The 20,199-nt window shown below is 36.5% G+C and overlaps 4 protein-coding genes and 1 long non-coding RNA gene across 6 annotated transcripts; 3 read left to right on the top strand and 2 right to left on the bottom strand.

The window, feature by feature from the left end:
• Positions 1-705: 705 nt before the first annotated feature.
• Positions 706-5,373, bottom strand: LOC140801821 (uncharacterized). The gene is made up of 9 exons (XM_073157138.1): positions 5,025-5,373; positions 4,690-4,874; positions 4,402-4,583; positions 4,003-4,287; positions 3,397-3,455; positions 3,266-3,302; positions 3,097-3,168; positions 1,490-1,814; positions 706-1,333 (listed from the first exon to the last, which is right to left on the bottom strand). The coding sequence occupies exons 1-9, from the start codon at positions 5,128-5,130 to the stop codon at positions 977-979; spliced, it is 1,608 nt and encodes a 535-aa protein (XP_073013239.1). The 5' UTR covers positions 5,131-5,373; the 3' UTR covers positions 706-976.
• A 4,107-nt stretch (positions 5,374-9,480) lies between these two features.
• LOC140800746 (protein RGF1 INDUCIBLE TRANSCRIPTION FACTOR 1-like) lies at positions 9,481-10,558 on the top strand. Its single transcript, XM_073155568.1, has 3 exons — positions 9,481-9,833; positions 9,928-10,068; positions 10,142-10,558. Exons 1-3 carry the CDS (start codon positions 9,585-9,587, stop codon positions 10,442-10,444), a joined length of 693 nt encoding a protein of 230 aa, XP_073011669.1. The 5' UTR covers positions 9,481-9,584; the 3' UTR covers positions 10,445-10,558.
• Positions 10,559-11,947: 1,389 nt separating this feature from the next.
• Positions 11,948-15,142, top strand: LOC140787111 (protein CHLORORESPIRATORY REDUCTION 6, chloroplastic). 2 transcript variants are annotated; one of them, XM_073135891.1, is made up of 4 exons: positions 11,948-12,205; positions 13,966-14,097; positions 14,179-14,359; positions 14,527-14,666. In XM_073135891.1, exons 1-4 carry the CDS (start codon positions 11,989-11,991, stop codon positions 14,528-14,530), a joined length of 534 nt encoding a protein of 177 aa, XP_072991992.1. In that variant the 5' UTR covers positions 11,948-11,988; the 3' UTR covers positions 14,531-14,666. The 2 variants fall into 2 exon arrangements, with proteins under 2 accessions (XP_072991992.1, XP_072991986.1); XM_073135885.1 differs by having other exon boundaries at positions 11,949-12,205; positions 14,179-14,387; positions 14,527-15,142.
• Positions 15,143-16,249: 1,107 nt separating this feature from the next.
• Positions 16,250-16,873, top strand: LOC140797864 (uncharacterized). Its single transcript, XR_012110735.1, has 2 exons — positions 16,250-16,362; positions 16,476-16,873. It is a non-coding gene; the product is annotated as an uncharacterized lncRNA (long non-coding RNA).
• Positions 16,356-17,630, bottom strand: LOC140797855 (uncharacterized). Its single transcript, XM_073151542.1, has 5 exons — positions 17,512-17,630; positions 17,355-17,407; positions 17,176-17,251; positions 16,732-16,775; positions 16,356-16,629 (listed from the first exon to the last, which is right to left on the bottom strand). Exons 1-5 carry the CDS (start codon positions 17,573-17,575, stop codon positions 16,444-16,446), a joined length of 423 nt encoding a protein of 140 aa, XP_073007643.1. The 5' UTR covers positions 17,576-17,630; the 3' UTR covers positions 16,356-16,443.
• Between the last annotated feature and the right edge of the window lie 2,569 nt (positions 17,631-20,199).

Genomic DNA, 20,199 nt, shown 5'->3' with positions numbered 1-20,199 from the left:
TGGAAAGAGAAATATAAAAAAGATTCCTTTAGGATCACCCCATATCAAAGATGTAATTAATCAAGTTGAGGAGTAAGATGTAATTAACCTAACCATTCCATTTAAAATGAAAGAGAAGGTGGGCGTCAATTTTCCAGCGGAGCAAAAGAGAAAAAGTGGTAGGTGGGGGGGAAGCGAGCTGTTTGTTGAAATGTCGACTTTACGAGGTCACGTCGATTCGCACCAACCAGCATTTATAAAGCCAACTTACTTTTTTGGAGCCAGGGATTTGATGTGGCAGCATCTCAGACTTCTCTCTCGTTATCTTTGATGGTGCTGCTGCCGCGTCATCACTGGTAGTAAAAGAGTTTTCAGGAGTAAAAATAAAAATAAAAATAAAAATAAAAATAAAAATAAAAATAAAAAAGTTTTAAGAGATGACAGATAAATTCAAAATGAAAGATTAAAAAAAATGGAAAAGGAAGATATTTCTATAAGGCTGTGATGTGTTCATTGGAGAAGCGCTTAGGCTGCAGGATCACAGTTGAGTGGCGTATTGGAAAGCGGGGTTTTTTTTTTTTTTTTTTTTTTAAATTTCGGGATAAAAGATGCATAATGAAGTGGAGAAGAACTTTCAATATAAAAGATGCATGGGTTCGCAAGAACTCCATCCAATCTTAATCTTAATTCCAGCTTCCACCGGTGACAAAAGACAAACACCAGAACTATTTTAATCTCCAAAAAGTATCTGAGAGAAAGGAAGTGTCGATTTGCACGAAAGCAAAAGGAGCAGCAGCTCTACAAACTCAACAAGAGAAAAAAATAACTAACCACCTCCAGGCTCCATTGTCTTGGATTCACAAAACTAACTAAAGAACACAGACCATGTACATAGCCCAAATATGCATACAATCACAACTTACTTGAGCCAGTTCATCAGCAGCATGCATCTCTATGCACCATTCGGTGCCTTGTCTTGCAGGGGACAAGATGGCTGCTACGACCGGGCAAGGAACTCCTTGTTATATTTCCGGTGACGTCTCTCTCGAGCATATAACACCCAGAATATCAAGGATAGCATTACTGCCGCCGACACCATAACGAGACCTATGTAGATCCATTTGCTGTACCGCTCGAGACCGGGGCAGTCATCGTTATTAATTGCGGTAAATGTATCGCGTACAAAAGTGCAGTCTTCTAGCTGAGTGAGGAACGGGCCGTATTGGTATAAGCCATGGCTGACACTGACGGCCGCCGTCATTTGGTTGTAGATGCTTGGAGTAACTCGGCCCACAGTAGTACATATGTCGGATCCAGAAACCATGGCAGTTTTACATTCATATGATTTCCAAACCTGCATTGCAAAATTCTGTTGTTGGACAACTGATACATAAATGATAAATCTCCATAGCCATTATTAGCCTTTGACTGGATCCTAGTGAATTCTTTCTGAGCCATAAAGGCAAATTTAAGAGCTCGTTTGAGAAAAACAGAAGATCTTCAGTTTTACCTGCGGTGCATTGTTCAAGTCAACTTCTCCGCTGAGGCAGGTGCGGTTACTGAAGTCGGGTTTATATGGGTTGCAGAGCGCGGGCATTAATGGTCCGGACTGGTTATAATACAACGGCGCCGCGCTTGGAGGGAAATTCCTATTTGATACGTTGACGATAACCTGATTGACGAGATTAACTAGCTGGAAGGTTACTTCCCTACTTCTGTATAGCGATTCGTTGGCAGTGGAAACATCGACGCAGGGAAGAATATCATCCAGAGCTGTATGTTCCTGAGGATGATTCACCCATTCATCCATTGCAACGCATGTATCACCAACCACGCTGTTAAATTGAAAATTGGTGTTAGCTTCAGATCTTTTCATTTGTATGCGTATTTTCACAAACATCTACGAGTTCAAGTAAAAAGAAAAAAAAGATAAGGTAATAGTAACCAGAAGACGATCTACATGGCTACATCTCATAATACATGTCAAACTCTTAAATTTCCTCAAGTTTCTTTCCCAATATCCAACTAGGAAGTAAATCCTCTTTTATGATCGGTCTTCATACATAACCTCGACAACTGACTCTAGCTCTCTGCAATAACTAACTAGTCAATCCGTGGAATAGAGATTTTCTTATGATATAGAGTGATTTGTTCCTCCATTCTTGGGATATGCTAATTGTGACAGACTCATTTCTGAATATATACTGCATAACTTAACTGCACAAAATCAATCAAGCAAATGCTTAAGACTTCACAATATACACTGATATTGGCCTTACAGTTGTCCGACTATTTTGGATTATGGTGTGCACAAGGTCTATAATAGACAAAATTCCCACAAAAGGTCTGGATTTTCTCCAAACTTCATTTACTTAATAAGTAACAAGTAGCTCCGCTACATAAAGCTTAGAATTTTGCAATACGAAAGTCTATGCATTTTTCACACACAAATTAGAGCCCTCTATCATATATAGGAAAGTACTGTTACATTCATGATTCATGCATCCCAGGAATTGTGCCTAAGTTTTTAATCTGAGATGTCTACTGCAGTATATCCTGAGTTTCAAGCTGAAGTTTGATTATAATCAATAAGAACTAAGTACTCCAAAACAATTTCAGAGGGCAAGAATCATGTTTGATTGAATCAAATATCTTCGGGACTACATAACCTCTTTTTTTCTAAATTAGAAAAAGCAGTTCATATTTGACTCTACATCACCAGTCACTACATCTAACTTATTTCATAAAACCCAAATTCTAACTGCATAAGGAATGATAAACATGTGCAAGGACTTAAATTCTACGACTCCAAGTATGTCAGACTGTCTGGCCTTTCTATGAAGTACTATTATCTGCATCCAAGAGTTACTAATTACAGAAAGATGCCTAGACCGAATAGCTTATAATAGACCAAGTTAAAGAACCGGTTGGAAGAAGAAAACAAAAAATACAGAAAAAATAGTGAAGACATATATGAGTATATTTGAACTTCGCATAGAAGGCATGAAACTTTCCAGAGGTTAAGGAGATCGTGGAAGTTGATTTTGTACTACTAGTTGCATATTCTAGCAAGGAAACATGATTAAGATATATCGATGTCACCCTTATATAACTTACTTATGTAGAAGAAGGAAAACACCACACAGTATGAATGTGCCTGCCACCAGAATCCATCCAACGACAACCAAGCTGCAAAATTATCAGCAAGAAGTGTAAGAGAAAAAGGAACACTAATAGCAAGTATGTGGATAGCTGTGGGCAGTATCAGACATAACATTTGACTTACACATATACAAGAAACTGCAACCCAAAAACGGAGAGCACTGTTAAAAAAAGAAAAAGAAAAAAAAGAGTGCCAATATTAGCTAGGATCTTAAGAGATATAGTTCAAACTTTCTTAAAGAATTTAATACTTACAGAATCCAATAAATGCCAAAAGAAGCATCACGGCAGCGACTATAATCAAATCCAACCGCCTGAACATATATCACATTAAGCTCATCATGAAATTAACAAATCATGAGCATATTCCCGTATCTAAATTATTCCTATGTTTGGAGAGCCTGCCAGAAGGGTTGCTCTTGGATTGCATGAGCCTAAATTGCAACCAAAAAGGTAGGTTATTCTTCATGCTGACTAGCTTTATATAGCTTTTATTTTTATGGCAAGTCTCTCTAATATCCAATGGTAAAAATTTCTTAATTCTTTTGGAGATATCATCTTTCAGTTGTGCTCTAGCTGACCATACTATTGGGAAAAATGCTTAGATGAAATGTATAAATCATCATAGGCAAGTCTTTCTTGGTCAACTAGAAGATGTATAACATTTGAGAAGGCTCTTAAAGAAAATTCAGATCGGCTCTCAGAAAAACAAGTTTTTATATTCTGACTAAACCAAATTTACAACAAAAAAATAACCTCACAAATGACTTTCTTCCTACTTTCAAATTAATGCTTCAGTCACTATTAAACCCAAATTAACTAATGGAGATAATATCAAAAAAGGAAGTGCAGGTATCATACACTATATTCAGCACATTCCGAATCTTCCTGGAATTGTCAGATGTCCGACTAGAAAGTTCGTTTGCTGAAGAGTTCAATTTCGTCTCAAGGACATCAATCTTGCTCTGGACATCGGCAGATAGGAAAATCTGATCCACACCAACCTTCTTAGCAGCAGCCAAATTGTTTGAGAAATTCCTAAGATTGTCCACTGTTAAATTAGACTGACCCACGACATAGTCCAGAGTAGTCGTAGTGCTGGAGTGGAATTTCCCCTGACCGACATACAAAACAACGCATCCCACACTGCACAAATCAAACATAGACAATCAATCAATCAACCATTGAATCAAGTCAATCAACTACAATTAACCTACGCTGTGATGAAAAATAAAAAGATAAGTATAAGCATATACTTACATCGCTGCGCAGGTAAATATTATTAGCAGAATCAGAGAGAGTGCGTATGCAGTCCGCGAATAAGAGTAATTCCGGCGGCGACAGCAGCAATAACAGCAACAGATAAGCAGCAAAGCCAAACCAAATCCCACGAACCATGCCAAGGCAATGGCAAAGAGGGGAGCCGCCGTGAATCCAACAGACTGAGAGAGAGATAGAGAGAGAACAGAAAAATTATGGATAAGCATAAGCTAAATCTAAAAGGACAAGAACAAGAAAAGTTCAAATTTTGAAATTGGAATATCTTACAGCCCAGTAATGTTTATTACTAATATTCCAACCACCAGTATATCTTTTGTTTCCATCCAAAGGATCTCTTCTATGAGTTCTCCCCTCAGCCAAGACAAAGGAGGAGCTATTATCCACAGAAGCTCCACTGGACAAAGATGTCTCAGCAGCCAACCTCCTCCGTACAATCAATCCATGATCCTCTCCTGTAAAACCCACCTCAAACAACACATCAAAAACTAACCTTTTTTTTCTAACAAAACAAAAACTTATCTACAAATATACCGTTTAGAAAAATATACCCATTCTAAAAAATGACACGAATTTGACACAAAAAAGCGAAAGATTAAGAGAACCTGATGTGGGTTTTCTCTGGAGCTCAATAGCGGCGTGCGAGGCGGGAAACGGGAGGAAGACAAGCAAGAGAAGGGAAAGAAGGACGAGAGAAACGGACAATGCCATGGCTTCGCGAAGCAGAGGTGTTCTGTCTCTGGGCTTCTCCAAACTGGCGCCTCTATGAGCTCAGAGGCCTTTGGAATCCAAGGAGAAGAGACCCTTTAAAGGAATTGGAGAACGCTGCGAAGTGCGGAAGAGGTCCCTTTCTACGTCGCTTTCCTTCCTTTGATGGGGTTCTTCGTGTCAAGAATTGTCGAGAGAGAGAGAGAGAGAGAGAGTTTTGCCGTCGGTTTTATTTCCTTCTCCCCCTTCGGTACCGGAATGACCCTGCTCTTATATCCCTCGCAACGCGAAATGACTATATTAACCCTGGAGATTTTATTCACTGGCCACTAATGTGGTTGCTTACGGAAAACGATCTTATGATCCTTTTCTTAGTTAAATCTTGTTCTCTTGGATATGAATAAAATTTATGCTGCCTTATATTATTCCATACCTTACTGACAAAGAAATTGTTCCATTCTTATTTCTAGAATTAAATTTATAATATTTATACACGTAATCTTATTTTTTGAAACTGATAATCTCCCATAAATTTGTATATTATCATCTGTAAACGGTACTATGTCTGGAAAAAGACTAGTCAAATTGCAAATATGTCACACTTAGGCCTTCTTTTTCAAGGGTTTTGTAAATGTCATCATGAGATATCCAGAGAGCATATATGCCAAATGCCAAACTTGATTAAGATATCTTACATACAATTATAAAAACATGAGGTTAATATTTAATAAATCTTTTAGTGGAGTAATATATGATTGTTTTAAATTATTATTATTATTTTTTTGGGGATGAGTGATTTAATTATTTAACTTCTATATTCTAATGACTTATAATTGATAATTAGAAAAATAAAAAAGGAAGAAGAGGATGAATGAAAATATCAACCGACAAAGGGTATGGATTGATTATAAGGTGCAGGCCACCTAGCCAAAGAGTAAACATTAATATTAGCCAGAAAAAGGGGGGGAGGGGGGGGTTTAATTCTCTCTGATGGGTCCCATGTCTCAACTCCAATAGTCTTTATCTGAGATATAGTCTACCCCCACCAGGCCACCACCCAAGTGGCTAACCTTCCCCTCCGCCCTTTATTTCTCAAGATTTTATATATAGGCAGAGTTTTCTTTTAAAGAAATTAGCTCTTTTATTAAACTTTTGTTATGTTTCTTTTGCACTTCAAAACTTAAATATAAAAATAAAATATATTTTATTATATCACTAAGATTTGTAAATTAGACAGTTACTTTTAAATATTGATCATGTTTTACTCCATCAATTTATATAAAAATTTTAAAATTTATTATCTAAGTTGTTTTTACTAGAAAGTGAGAAAAAAAATAATTTCTTATAAAAGTTTTTAACTTTTGATATTTAATCGTAAAAAATAAATAAATAAAAGCCACTTCCTTATCTACCAGGAGTGGCTTCACTTTTTTTCTATTTTAAAAGGAGATAGTCCCTTTATCAAAAGCCAATTATTTTATTAAATTATCAATTTATATGAAAATTTATCTCAATTTATAATTTTTAAAATTTCACGTAAATCAAGTAACTTATATTTCTAAATTATAATCCACCCCACAAAACACAGCTAGTTTTTCTTCTCTTTTTTAAATTTTGAAGTAAATTAGACTCTTTAAACAAAAAAAAAAGTGGCAGACTTAAAGACTACGATCACCAACCATCTCCAACTTAATTTATATTTTGCCATCGGATTGAAGAGAAACGAGACAAATATCAAACTCAAATTAAGTCAACTAATTCTAAACCGCTTATAATTCTTACCATCCATCTACTCAAAATTTCAAACCAACCTTTTTATCGCTCTAATCGACTTTTGTTTAAACTAGTCGCGCGTGAAAGCTCCACCTCACCTAAAACGATATCATTAACACAGAAGAGTGAGGGCATTTAAGTCACGTTAGGACTTTAAAAAATAAAAAATACAAACAGTCAATTCCCACGTTGCCCCCAACCAACGGCTATTACGGTCAATAAAAGTAGGGGCATTTTGGGACGAAGCATGGTTCAGTTTTTTAAGGGTTAACTGCGTAGTTTACTTTCACTCAAGAAATTTATCAATAAATTTTTTTTTGATATAAATATTATAAATTTTTATTCATATAGTTAGTCAAAATTTTAACATATTTTTAATAAAAAATTTCAAAATTTAATTTAATAATATAATTAGATAATTCAAGAGGTGTACGTGATTTTTTATTTGTTTTATTTAGAGGTATTTTGGTGGGACTTAATGCCTTGTCCACCTAATGATGCATACGTGGCAGGTTGTCTACTTCAATATTACACGTGGCGCATGCATGGCCCAACAGCTAGCAAACATCGCATTATTCTGAATTTTTTTTTATCGATAACGCTCTATGTTTTGTCTTATTAATTATTCACACTTTATCGTATAGTAGATATATAATCATCTAATATTTAGTTTTCTTAAACAAATAATTATATTATAGATGAGGGGGGATATTTATAACACATCGATGCACATATGATAATATTGATTAATGTGATGCTTAAAACGTAAAAAGATCAATGATATCTACAGTTTAATTATAAAATAATCTTTTGGGTCTACTTTAATGTATGAGAATTAGGTTTTGGATCTAACCTATGATTTTCCTTAAACATGAGAATATTAGGTACACTAATTATTATTTTTTCTAAGAAAAAAAATACACGTACCTTCCATAATCCCTATAATTATAAAAATAATTATTATGATTCTAGAACTTTAATATTTTAGTTTTGGGACCTTATTTCTCGTTGACCTTCGTAGAGTATATAATATTAAATTGTGTCAATCTACGCTGCACTGCATGCGTTTTTGTTAATTGTTTTAAAGTAATATTATTGGACGTTTGGTATCACGTTATGGACACATTAAATACTTAAACACAAAAATATTAATTAATTAGCATACACAAACAATCGAACACAATTATAATAATATTAAATTATGTTAAGAACTCTTAACATAAGGAAGGTAGAGTGGCACGAGTCCATTTTAACTTCAAATATATATGTTATGGTTGTTCTTGATCTAGGCCCATATGCCATTTGCCAATGGCCAAGCCAAACACTATCTTAATTGACAAAGATTAGATCCAAACCCTTTTTATCCCTCTAATTAGATATTTAGATGTGGAAATGTAGGCTAAGCTTAACCATTATTAAGTAAAAAAGTATATATATTTTCTATGTTACCAACCTTGTGCATATATAGTTCATTGCATGACAACTCTAAACGCAGCCCATTCACTCACTTATTGGGCTCAAAGCTTTGAAGCCCGGCCCAGCTTATGGGCTTAGGCATCATAAGTTGGTAATCTTTTGGGGGATTAAATTACCCTCTGGCATTAACTGGACTTAACTACCGTAATAAAATTATAGTCTGGTTTGAAGATGATAAGATTTTTTGGTCATATTGCAATTTATTTGTGGCGTAAATAATAATTATGCATACATTTTTTTCTATTAACTTGTTACTCCTCTAATTAATTTGGTTTAGTTTAGGCTCTTCTCATATAAATATTAGATATTCTTGGAGGCCAGAAGTTCACATTATTCCCTTCCATCTAATCTTGATTTTTTCTTATCCTTGTTTAACGTTAATCAGGTTTAATATTTGCTACAATACTTTGAAATTATGTACATGATCTCTGCCTCATAATTCCATAAACACCATCTCACAAAGCTAACTAATTAATAAGCAACAATTTGTCAATTAATTCCACGATTAATAGAGTTTGTCTTCTAATTAATTTGACCAACAATTCCTAAAACTCATCCACTTGCACTAAGAAATGCTCAAATCCTCTCACAACTTGGACCAGTCAAAAACTCCTCCTCCTCCTTGGCATGCATGGTGAGGATTCCATGATCATGGTCATGGCTCATGGCTCATGGGGTCCCCCCTCATATTAATTTCTCACCTCCATTTCTCCCAAGGCGAAACATATAAACATATATAAGTATATATATTAAAAAAAATAAGAATAAATATATGAATCAAAGTTGAACCTACATGATAGCTATGCCAAGCCCCAATGCATTGCCAATTCCCCACAAGTAGCTAAGAGGAGAAAGAACCAAACAACTCCTCGGGCAACTCCCTCAATTAGCATTAGTTTTAGGAAGTGGAGCTCTTTAGCCAAGGTCTAGTTGTTGTCTTAGTTAATATTAATCTCAACCCATCCATGGGAGACATGGGAACAACCCCCACGTTCTCCTCCCCTATCTTTCTTCATTAATATATCCCTCATCCCATCCTTTCATCCCTCCTTTTATCTTCTAACCCTAGCTATATTATCTCCATCCTTCTCCTGATCTCAAGTTACTACCAGTGCATGTATAGCTAGCTACCTACCCTTCCCATACATACATACATATATATAAACATAATTAGGTGCTAATTTTTGTGTGGGTTTATGTAGGAAATCATGCGTAAACTGGCGTGGTTGGATGCGCTGATCGGCACGCAGAAGTTCTTCGTGGATTGCTCTCTCCATGAGGGCTTCAAGAAGAAGGAGAAGAACATTTGCTGCTTGGATTGCTGCACTGCTATATGCACTCACTGCCTCCCGTCTCATAGCTTTCACAGGCTCATACAAGTGAGGCGTTACGTGTACCATGATGTGGTTAGGTTGCAGGATCTGGAGAAGCTTATCGATGACTGCTCCGGTGTCCAGGTAAATGAGATCAACTCACTGCTACCTCCGAATCCCAGCGAGTAGTATAAATTAATATATATATATATATATTTATGTATATATATTTGTGCAGTCTTACACGATTAATAGCTCCAAAGTGGTGTTCATCAAGAAACGATCTCAGAGTAGGCAATTCAAGGGATCTGGAAATGTGTGCACTTCTTGTGATAGGATCCTCCAAGAACCTTACATCCATTGTTCCCTCGAGTGTAAGGTAATCGTATCAATACTATATTAATTTCAGCTAGATTATATGTATATGGTTGATATTAATTTATTATCTGTAGGTGAATTATGTCTTGAGGACTTGCAATCCGTCGCAATTTCCTCATGGCGATGACTGCGCGTACGATGAGAACAACGAGACGACGCAGTCGACTGTGATCGAAGGGGATGAGGCGAATATTTGCTCGTCGTCGGATTCGGAGAATTTGAGCGCTGATGATCGGTTTCACAGTTTTGTTAGGAAGAAGAGAAGTAGTAGTGGAATAAATCTCCTCTCAAGGTTTAGTAGTAGACTCTCCAGTGATGACATAGCTGGAAGCATCAGTAGAAGGAAAGGGATTCCCCATAGATCTCCTCTATGTTAGAAATAGTACTAATCTTCTGTAGTTTAATTAATCTGACTGTTATCTTAGATGATGAGAGTTTTTGTTTTCTGGTGTAATGACGCCATATGGGTGCTAATTTCAAGGTTTTACGTACATTTCCGAGAGTTATTTTTCAACGCCACATAGTATTCTTCTATTAATGTTGAATAAACCCAGATTATAAATCATTTAGGGCTTAACTGTTTATACTAATTGAGCTAGATCTACATAATGACGGTAATGAATTACTTCAGACATCAGTGGTCGTCAATGAATCTACTAAGTTTAGAGTACCTACCTCGTGATGCACTGATGAGTGTGTTAGAACATACAATTAGTATCGAAACTTACATCGCCTTTGAGTTTCTTTAATTAACTAAGTCATTGGTAGAAGAGAATATTATTGAAGAAAACGACATGACACATCATTGCAAATGCTTAATATCTTGAGATCTAACGTTCATATTCATTTTTGATTAGCAGTGCTATATTTATATATATTCTTGATATTGACAAAGATGCCAACTAAATATGTTAAATAGTTGATTTAAATTGTTGGTGCACTTACCTAACTTAAGTTTTATAAAGTACCAGAGTTTAAATATCATCTAGCTTCATTAAGTTCTTATTTTCTATTATCTATTCTTGTGCGGTGCGGAGAGCTGCATACTCTATTATCTTTCGTGTGTGCCGCACACACAAAAGGGGGTGTTTGGAATATATGATATGCATTGTTGATTTATTTGCTTAAAAACTTAAGCTTTTAGGTCAAAAGTTATGAGCGCACATTTTATTTTTGGTTGCTAAATTGTGCTCCAAAGCTATCTATAATTGATTCTTAGACAAACAAAAACATGTGGCATATGATTTGGAACTGTGGCTCAATTTGTCTGGCCCTTTGTGACCATATAGATTAATTTTTTTTTTAATAAAAGAATTTGAATGGCAACTATACGTGCAGCTGGAAAGATTGGGAGAAGCACTCGTGCACCCTATGCTTGCTTAGGGTTGTATTATATCTAATCCTATGTATTAAAACCGGGAATGGAGATCTTTGTCAGCCATCCACGTTTTAGTATTAAAAACTCCTCATTATAAATTATGATCTCACAACAAGGGAAGGGTTTCTTCTTTGACTTTGACTGCAAGCGACCATTTTGGAATAATCCTCTGTGATAATTTATTTATTTATTTATTTTTTGTAACCATTTACACTGCTTTTGCTCTAATTCATTATGTAGTTTTGAAGGAAAAATAAATATTCATTGTTTACCTTGAAAAAGTTCTAGTTAAAATATTTTAATCCAACAATTTCGAATTTATAACGGGTTTGGGCTTCGAGCCAAGGCCCAGATCCGACCCAGACTTGGCCTGGCTCAGATTGGGTCGTAGCCGAGAATAAGGCCCAACTTTTATTCGGGCCCACAAGTTATTTGGGCTATCTAAATACCCACTTCATTCCGGATTGGATCAGATAAACTTAAAACTATTCTTATACGAAGAAGACACGAGTAACTCAACCGTTGCGAAGCAGCAAACGACTAATGGCTCTGGTCACTCCCACCACCACTATCCATCCTCTTATCCCTCCCTCGGGATTGAGAGGCAACTACTATTCCGCCACTTATCCGTTCCTCTCGTGCAATCGCTTGTCTTCGGTTCACACCTCGACCCGCTTCCGTGGAAGGGGAGATGTCTCGCTTTCCGTTGCCTTCAACCCTTCGGGAAATTTCGATCTTTCTCTTGACGCAGACGAAGAGGGTAAGAAATTTTTTCTTTATATCTTATTTTATTTTATTTTATTTATTTATTTTGGGTTGTAATTGGATTTTTAGTTGGTTTATTATGGTTTGTTTGGATTACCTATTTGAGGTTTGAAGCATTACCACATTGGTTTTGATTCTGAAACTGATGTTTGTTTAAAAAAAAAATTATTTTCGTGCGTATTATCTGCTTCTATTTGTTTAATTTACTATCTGCAATAATCTTTCTTTCAAGTTGTAAAAGAAATAGTGATGGATTATCTTTATCTTTCAATTCGTTAGTATAATTTGTCACAGATAATGGAATCTCAAATTTGGTCATGAGCATGATAAATTTTGGCTGGCCAAGGGGCACTTTATAGTTGAAAAAAAAAACATATGCAAGGTGTTGAAATGGCATTTAAACTTTGAAGCAAAACGGAAACTGCTTTATTAACTCCTTCTTTGTGATGAGCTTAGGTGCTAAGACTTGATTCTTTCCACTTAATCAGTTGACTGCTATCTGGTGATTAATAAGTGCATGTCAGGCCATCTCCATAGAGAGGTTCTCATTAAAAATCAAGAAATTTATGTATATTCTAGTAATCAAGTCTCTAGTAATGTTTTCTGGTGCTTAAGTTTGTTCTGGATCTTTTCTTCTCTTTTTATAGGAAAAGCCCGTAGGCTATAGTGATTTCATTCATTTGAAACAAATGTTTATAAGCCTAATATACGGAGGAATATTGGAGATAGTTTGAACAAGTACTGAAAGATATTAAATCAAACCAAAAGGGCCCATATAAATAAAGCAAACAATTCTGCCCAAGCTGCAACACACTGAAGATCCAACTTCCAGTGATTCTGCCATGGCCACTGTGGATCCAGGCTAGCCATGAAACTCAACTACACAAAACACAAAATAGAAAAAGATGGGAGGTTCTCGTTCTGGATCCCCTGGGATTCATTTTCTTAGACAAAACAAAACTCTTGCTATTTTGTCTCTCCATTTATATTCTATAAGAAAAGTAAACCTTTGGAATAAAGGCTTCATATTTGACAGAAATCTTATTGGATTCACTTCAAAGTTCATTCACATTAGAGCTTCCTGTACAAGCTCTGTTAAACTTATAATTTGTTCCACAAAAGTATCTTCTTTGATAACCTATTAACCCTAAGATTATAATCTTTTCTTGGAATTCTAATGGCTTGGAGAAAGCCACAGCAATTCATGAAAACTCCATGTCTATCTTTATGGCATAACTGTTGCATATCATCGATTCCTGTGACATAATTTTACTGAATGCTTACATTCCAAAAGTCATCTCTTGTATGATATTTTATTTGTCAAATCACATACTCCTCTGTCTTTGTCATTGCATTTTGGTCTTCATATAGTAATGTATAAATATGAGAGTTTTATGACCTTCAAAATAGCATATATTACCCTTGTGTAAATTGATCCAGTAAAGGAGCATTATAAATGATATATATATATAGTTCTTAGGTGTCAAATTACAATGTCACTGCATTTTGGTCTTTGTGTGAATTAGGGATTAGTATATAGAGGTTTCCTTGTGTAAATTGATGCAGTAGAAGGAAACACCATAAGTTATTGTGAATGCATATCTTGAGAAAAGATTTTTCTTTACTTATCCTAGGATATGGTTTATTCATAAAAGCTCTTATATTTTTATCATATATGTGCCTCTGCAGTTGACAAATTGTAACTGTATAAAGTTATCTACCGAATGACTGTTTTTTTCATGTTCCGTTTGATAGATGCCCAAGAAATTGCACCTCCGCTCCCCCCAACTGAAGGACGTTTTGAAATTGTAATCAACAATGATACTATACGAAGACTCGACCTGTCTCCTATTCATGCATTAAGTGAAATTAAATCCCTTACAGAAGGTACACCCGCATTATGAAGTGTGTATTATCAATTGTATGAGTTTTAAGTTTATGCCCTGAGAGCTACTGTCACTATTTCAGCTAAATCAAGGAAGCTTTTGGAGCAAACTGTTGGATTTACTATCAACTATGAAAGAGAGGATCCTTATGATACCCGTGAACTATCAGAGATTCCTGAAATAAGGCTATGGTTTGTGAGACTTGATGCTTCTTATCCATGGTTTCCAGTGGTTCTTGATTGGAGAGCTGGAGAGCTTGCAAGGTATGCAGCAATGTTGGTGCCTCATCAGGTAACCACAGTAAAGCAGAAATTAGCTGAAATCAGATATTGCTTCTTAACCAAAACTTTCTTTTTAAATCTAATTTCTTCTTCTTCTTTTTTTTTTGGTAAATATATATTGATGATTGGCATCTGGTAAACTATGGCAGATGAGTATGAGACTTGGCATAGTCTTCAATCCTGAGGCCCTAGAGTTGTTTGTGATGAACAAAGCTTTTACGGTCTATTCTTGGTTGAAGCAACAAAATCATCCAAAACCTAGGTTGAAGGCAAGTGACATGGCTCGAATGCTCGGATTTGGTCTAGGGGATGAACTGTTTGACTTGATTGATCGGCATCCTATTCATCCCTCATGAAGATAGAAGACTAAAACAACAAAACGTGGAACTTTATGTGAATCGACAAGCACTATTTCTTATTGGTAGAATCTGTGAAAGTTTGGAGACCTCTACTCAAGAACAATATCTTCTGAACAAGGTTTTTTCGAGCCAGAGATGAGCGAAAGTCAGAACAAACTGATTGAGGTCAATTTATCATTACACGAAATTCTTAGATAAGTACTGATGATGTAGAACAGGGCGCTTTGCCCTTTGTCCAAAAAAAAAAAAAGTACTGATGGAGTACTGATGATGTACATGCCATAATTCTCAAAGTTTTTGAGCTGGTGTAAATTCTAATCTCATCTTTGAGATCATAATTCTCTTCCTAGGTTCTTATTGTTGGATGATAAAAGAGGGATAGAATGCAACAGTTTTGTTGACCTAATAGTTATTCTTTTTTCACATCCTTTACTCTTTTAAATCCCGGTTAGATCTGATCAGATCTCTGAAGGATCTAAAATGGTGTTAGTACCTGGAAAGAATCCAACTCGAATCCAATATATATAGAGGTACGTTTAACTTCATATGTTTTCGTAGCCAATTAATTACCTCTGGGTGCAGGAATTCTGAGTAGAATAATAAAGCTAAAAACTATAGTACCAGATTTGAAGTCCTCTACCTCCCATTATTGCCTTAGCTTAGTTTGTGGCTAAGCCTTAAATTTAATTAGTTGGTCTTATTTTTAGTTTTAATTTTTTGAAGAGTGAACTCTGCTAGATATGAAAAAGATAAAAGGATATTTAGTTATTAAACTAGGTTAGGAGTCCCTAAACCAGTTCAGAGAGAGAGAGGGGTCTCTCAACTCAAAGCAAACAAAGCCTAAGGTTTGATAGTTCATGGATTAACAAAATCTAAACTTGTAAAGTCCACATCCAGAAAGATTAGATGTCATTAAGCTAACTTTACGTGATGTTTCAGAAACAGCGATGAACTCGAGATCTTACATCGCGGAGAGAATACTTACTAATACCTACCGATGGCATCACCATCATGAATACATACAAACAACATGTTTGGATTCATCTCCTGATTCACTCAACATTGATGGGTCTACCACTGCAAGCTTGCATCCTCCCCCAGCATAACATGCCATAAGACACACATCCTTATCTACGGATGGGCCGGCCCGATCGAGCATGTACATGCATGGCCGGTAGACAACATGTGAGAGCCCACATGCATCCAAGAGAGACAGCCCAACCCTTTGCAATCAATGACATGAACATGGTAGCCCCATGACCCATCCCCTAACCCATTATCCATCCCACACTCCACAATGTGAGGTACATGCTACAAGCTTTCACCCTGTCCAACTTAATTCCAATCTCAAAAGACATAAGCTATGATCAGTGACATCGTTTTGCGATCGATCCCCCTCACAAAAGGCACACACATATGAAGACAAACATCTCTCTATCTTTGTCTCTCCCACCATCCATCCATAGCATTCAATCATTCAAACACAATGAGAAGGGTCCATGGAGGTTTGTCAGGGCGTGGTGATCCAAGTAGTCAATCAGTAAGTCGATGATATAAGAATGATGGGAATATTTATAGTATCTGCACTAAAAGGAGGCCTGGGCCAAGAAAACTGCAGCATTTCCGGTAATGCTGTCCAACCTTCTCCTACTATTCTATTCTCCTAAGCTGTTTGTACTAGCTTCTGCCTACTAGCTAGAGAGGAGCTTAGTTGTGGATTGGAGGCTTCCTCTTTGCAGGGGAATAATCCATTCCAGCTATGTCTAGTATGTCGGGGTAGGTCTGCGGTTGCTTCCGGGCGGGCGGCGGCGGCGGTGCCGAACGGAGGTCCTCTCGGCTCCCGACGGCTCCATCTCCCTTCGCCTCGACCTTCATCTCGTTGCTCTTCTCCATCTGTACATAACCATGAAATCATGAGCAAAGAGGGTGTCACTAGTAGTGATTGAATCATGCATGCATGTACTGTTAGCTTTTTGCTAGCTAAAGCATCTCTACCTTTGATGTACTGCTTGTCTTGCCAATGAGTCTTCTACTCCTTCCTGCATTAAAACAGGCAAGAATGGAACTGTTATCTCCTTGGATGTGGTGATATATTTTTGTGTTCTATTTTGCATATAATGTTGCCAAATTTTGTTCACATAGGCAAACACATGTATATATATATATATATATATATATATATATATATACTCTCTATATGTGCAAACTTTGGTCATTCACAAAATTGTTTTTCCTACATACAAGTAGAGAGGTGTTTGTTTGGTTCTTCCTCACAGCACTCATGTGGAAACTAAGAAAAATGTAAATGTGGGCATGAACGATTTCAATGGTGATTAGGATTGTGATCCCTAGGCCCAAAGTAATCTTCATAAATCCCTGGAACACCGTGATCATGGACTTCTCTAACTTTCCTAATAGCACTCTTCTCCTTCACCGTACCTGAACAATGCCTATCAAATTCGCACGAAGGTTGAGACTCAACAACACTCCCGTCTCCCTTCAAGCTAAGCTTCTCCTGGTATCAATTGCAACCAAAACTATATCAGCACCACTAACAATTAATACCAAGTAATAGTAGCAGTACATTAATTTATATTTGTTCTAGCTCAATCACTCACATGGATATTGCTGATCTGGAGGGCAGCTCTGGACTCTTCTTCCAATCTAATACCTAAGCAAGAAACAAAAGTTCCAATGTTAAGTAGTGAATAAATAAATATACATATATATGATGGAAAAGAACACCCATGAATGGCTTCGTTTGAGTTTAATTACCAACAACTCTGGTGATCACCAGAAGTAGCAGCACAAGAGAGACTAAGAGCTTGGCAGTCCTCATTTATTTGTGCAAGATTGTAAGCTAGATATGAGAGATGAGGAGAGGTGGGAGAAAGAGAGAAAGAGAATGAGTGCCAAACCACCCCCCTGGCTCAACTAATTTATATGGCAATGGGCCTCCTCAGACCCCACCATGCTCCCCCCCCTTGCATTGACAAGTGTGCCAAAGTCCAAAAGCCAAGATCTTTCTAAAAAACATATGAAAATATTGCGAATAGCAACCTAATTTTTTTTAAAAACATTAAGTTTGAATTGATTCCATAACTTAAATGTCACTCTTTAAGGAAGGATGTTCCCCGAAAATTTGGATTTTCTTCAGCTTATTCTCCATTAAATCCTAAAATGCCCTTCCTATTGGGATCAAAGTTTATTATGAGACACTATTAACTCTACGTCAAATTAGTTGACATGGGTTTACTTGTTTCTTAGTTAATGATATATTAAGACCCTTCCACTCAAATGGAATTATCGTGCAAATTAACATGATTGCTAGTTAACCAACCAAGGCTGAGCAGTTATGTTAAGGATGACCATCTTACTTACAAATTTAAGTCCAATTTTAATGCTAATTGTAATTAGGAAAAAAAAGGGCACAAGAAACCTTAACGTTAGGGGCAGCGAGATATTGTTTGGCTCTAAGGACACCAAGTTTTACTGGATGACATTTTTAATTTTAAATATATTTACAAACCTGCTACAATATTTTGGTTTTAATTATTCGAATAGATTTCGGGTCAACTTTATCAAGAAATAATCACAAGAGAATTAAATCATACTAATGCAATACTTTGTGTCTTGCAAGTTGGGGGGGAATGAAATATATATTATCCTCATAAACTAGTGGAGATAAGCATTTAATAAATATACGTTATATATATATATATATCAAATATTAGTGCTTGGCAACGGAGTTTTCGACGGCGTTAGGAGGCCGTTATCCTTCGTCGGCGAGCTCCCCTTGTTGTGGGTCCCGGTACACGTGGCCGTCCACATCACTCTGGGGCTAGTGGTAAGTAAACGGAGATTAGGCCACGTGGCGGGAGGCTGATAACGTGGCATGTCTGTTCTTTGGCTGGCAGCGAGACAGTGTGGTGGCGACCTTGCTGGGCGTTGTAGGGGCAGCAGCCCAAGGGCTCAACAAGGACGGCTCCTCTTCCTCTCCATCCCATATATAATTTTGCATTAAAGGCCAAATACCTTATCCCCATGGACTTAAATTGCGTTCGATCAAATGAGATTGGACCAAAATACGCCTTGCTTATGGAATGTTTTGGAATGTTTTGGAGAGTGATGTCTTTATAGTTAAAGGGTTAGGTTTTATTTATTTATTTATTTTAAAGTAATTTAAGTTTAAATTATTATTATTATTATTATTATCTTTCGTTCGAGAGCCTACAAGGTGACAAAAAGTCTAACAATCTTTTAATATAAAGACAATTTAGTTTTATTAAGCTTTTAGCTAACATATAGAGTCATTTGGTTTAAACTCTAAGTTGTTGCGTTTTCAAGTCATTGCTCATCGTTGATCGTCATCGAGCCATCACTTTAAGTCGTCGCGCCACTAGATTGTACAATTGAACTGAACTGCCAATCCGAGTGAAACCATTAACTATTAAATAATTTTTACACAATAAATTTACTAGGAGTTGGACTTAAACTTATAATCTTCTTCTGTAGTATAAGTGGGTATTCTTTCAACTTTCTAATTGTTCAAAGTAATCAAAGTTTATACTATTTGTAAGGCAAAAATAAGAATAGAACCATTGACTGCCTTACAGTTGAGATGCATTGTTGGATGTAAGGGGCAGTCTTCTGTTAGCTCCAAGTGCTCTCGAATTGTAAGAATTTGATGCCAAATGCATAGAATTTGTTGGATCAACAAGCTTGCCCACTTCCAATAGAGATGCTCTTCTATACCCTAATCCATTTTCATGGGCAGACCTGGTCAACAACTTCCAAGTTATACCTAGAGCCAAGTGGTACAGTGATGAGATTGTACTATTAGCCAGGTGTCCTTGAGGTGAAAAGACTTGCCAGGCTTTTGAGGAAGGAAATAAGGAGATTTGCCCTACCTTATCACCACTTCTTCCTCCCCTTTGCATGCATGCATGCATGCATGCCTCCCTTTTGGTCAAAAGCTCCTTTTGAGATCCTCGACGCCCTAACCGTAGCCTTTTTTTGTCTCTCCTTTCCCTTCTCCAATGCTAGTAAACCGAGTTCCAAGCTCAAACTCTCTTGACCACACCTCCAATGATTTGGGACCGATCCTAACTTTGGTCATGTCAATATTTGTTTGTGGGGGGGTTTGTGTCCTCTAAGGGTGCATATGTTTGAACCCAAGAAAGGATAAAATATATATTATGTAGCTAGGTTGTGTGTGATAATACAAGAAGCACAAGCTCCTTATCTTATATATATATAACTAGGTAAATTAGTAGCTTGTTCATTGTTCAAGAAGCAATGTATTGCGAAGGGAAGACAGGAATCAGATCAAGGTACATGAATGAATGAATGAATGAGCTGTTTGGAAATGGTAGGCTTATTGGAAGGCACATTTTGGTACATTTGAATTCAATTGTACAAGTAGTCCTTTAACTACTTTTCTTAATCAAGTACCACGATTTA

Source organism: Typha latifolia, chromosome 1 (assembly GCF_019914945.1).
Source record: "Typha latifolia isolate L0001 chromosome 1, TyphaL0001v2, whole genome shotgun sequence".
Classification (NCBI taxonomy): Eukaryota; Viridiplantae; Streptophyta; class Magnoliopsida; order Poales; family Typhaceae; genus Typha; species Typha latifolia.
Note: the sequence above shows the minus strand (reverse complement) of the source record. Positions and strands in the feature narration are given on the sequence as shown.

Coding starts and splice junctions, on each gene's coding strand:
- LOC140801821 (XM_073157138.1), bottom strand. CDS start 5,130: ATGGCATTGTCCGTTTCTCTCGTCCTTCTTTCCCTTCTCTTGCTTGTC. Junction 4,584..4,689: donor GTAATAAACATTACTGGGCT/GTAAGATATTCC, acceptor TCTCTCTCTCAG/TCTGTTGGATTCACGGCGGC. Junction 1,334..1,489: donor ACTTGAACAATGCACCGCAG/GTAAAACTGAAG, acceptor TTTGCAATGCAG/GTTTGGAAATCATATGAATG.
- LOC140800746 (XM_073155568.1), top strand. CDS start 9,585: ATGCGTAAACTGGCGTGGTTGGATGCGCTGATCGGCACGCAGAAGTTC. Junction 9,834..9,927: donor ATGACTGCTCCGGTGTCCAG/GTAAATGAGATC, acceptor ATATTTGTGCAG/TCTTACACGATTAATAGCTC. Junction 10,069..10,141: donor ATTGTTCCCTCGAGTGTAAG/GTAATCGTATCA, acceptor TATTATCTGTAG/GTGAATTATGTCTTGAGGAC.
- LOC140787111 (XM_073135885.1), top strand. CDS start 11,989: ATGGCTCTGGTCACTCCCACCACCACTATCCATCCTCTTATCCCTCCC. Junction 12,206..13,965: donor TCTTGACGCAGACGAAGAGG/GTAAGAAATTTT, acceptor TCCGTTTGATAG/ATGCCCAAGAAATTGCACCT. Junction 14,098..14,178: donor AATTAAATCCCTTACAGAAG/GTACACCCGCAT, acceptor TCACTATTTCAG/CTAAATCAAGGAAGCTTTTG.
- LOC140797855 (XM_073151542.1), bottom strand. CDS start 17,575: ATGAGGACTGCCAAGCTCTTAGTCTCTCTTGTGCTGCTACTTCTGGTG. Junction 17,408..17,511: donor GGTGATCACCAGAGTTGTTG/GTAATTAAACTC, acceptor TTTCTTGCTTAG/GTATTAGATTGGAAGAAGAG. Junction 16,776..17,175: donor ATTTGATAGGCATTGTTCAG/GTACGGTGAAGG, acceptor GTTTTAATGCAG/GAAGGAGTAGAAGACTCATT.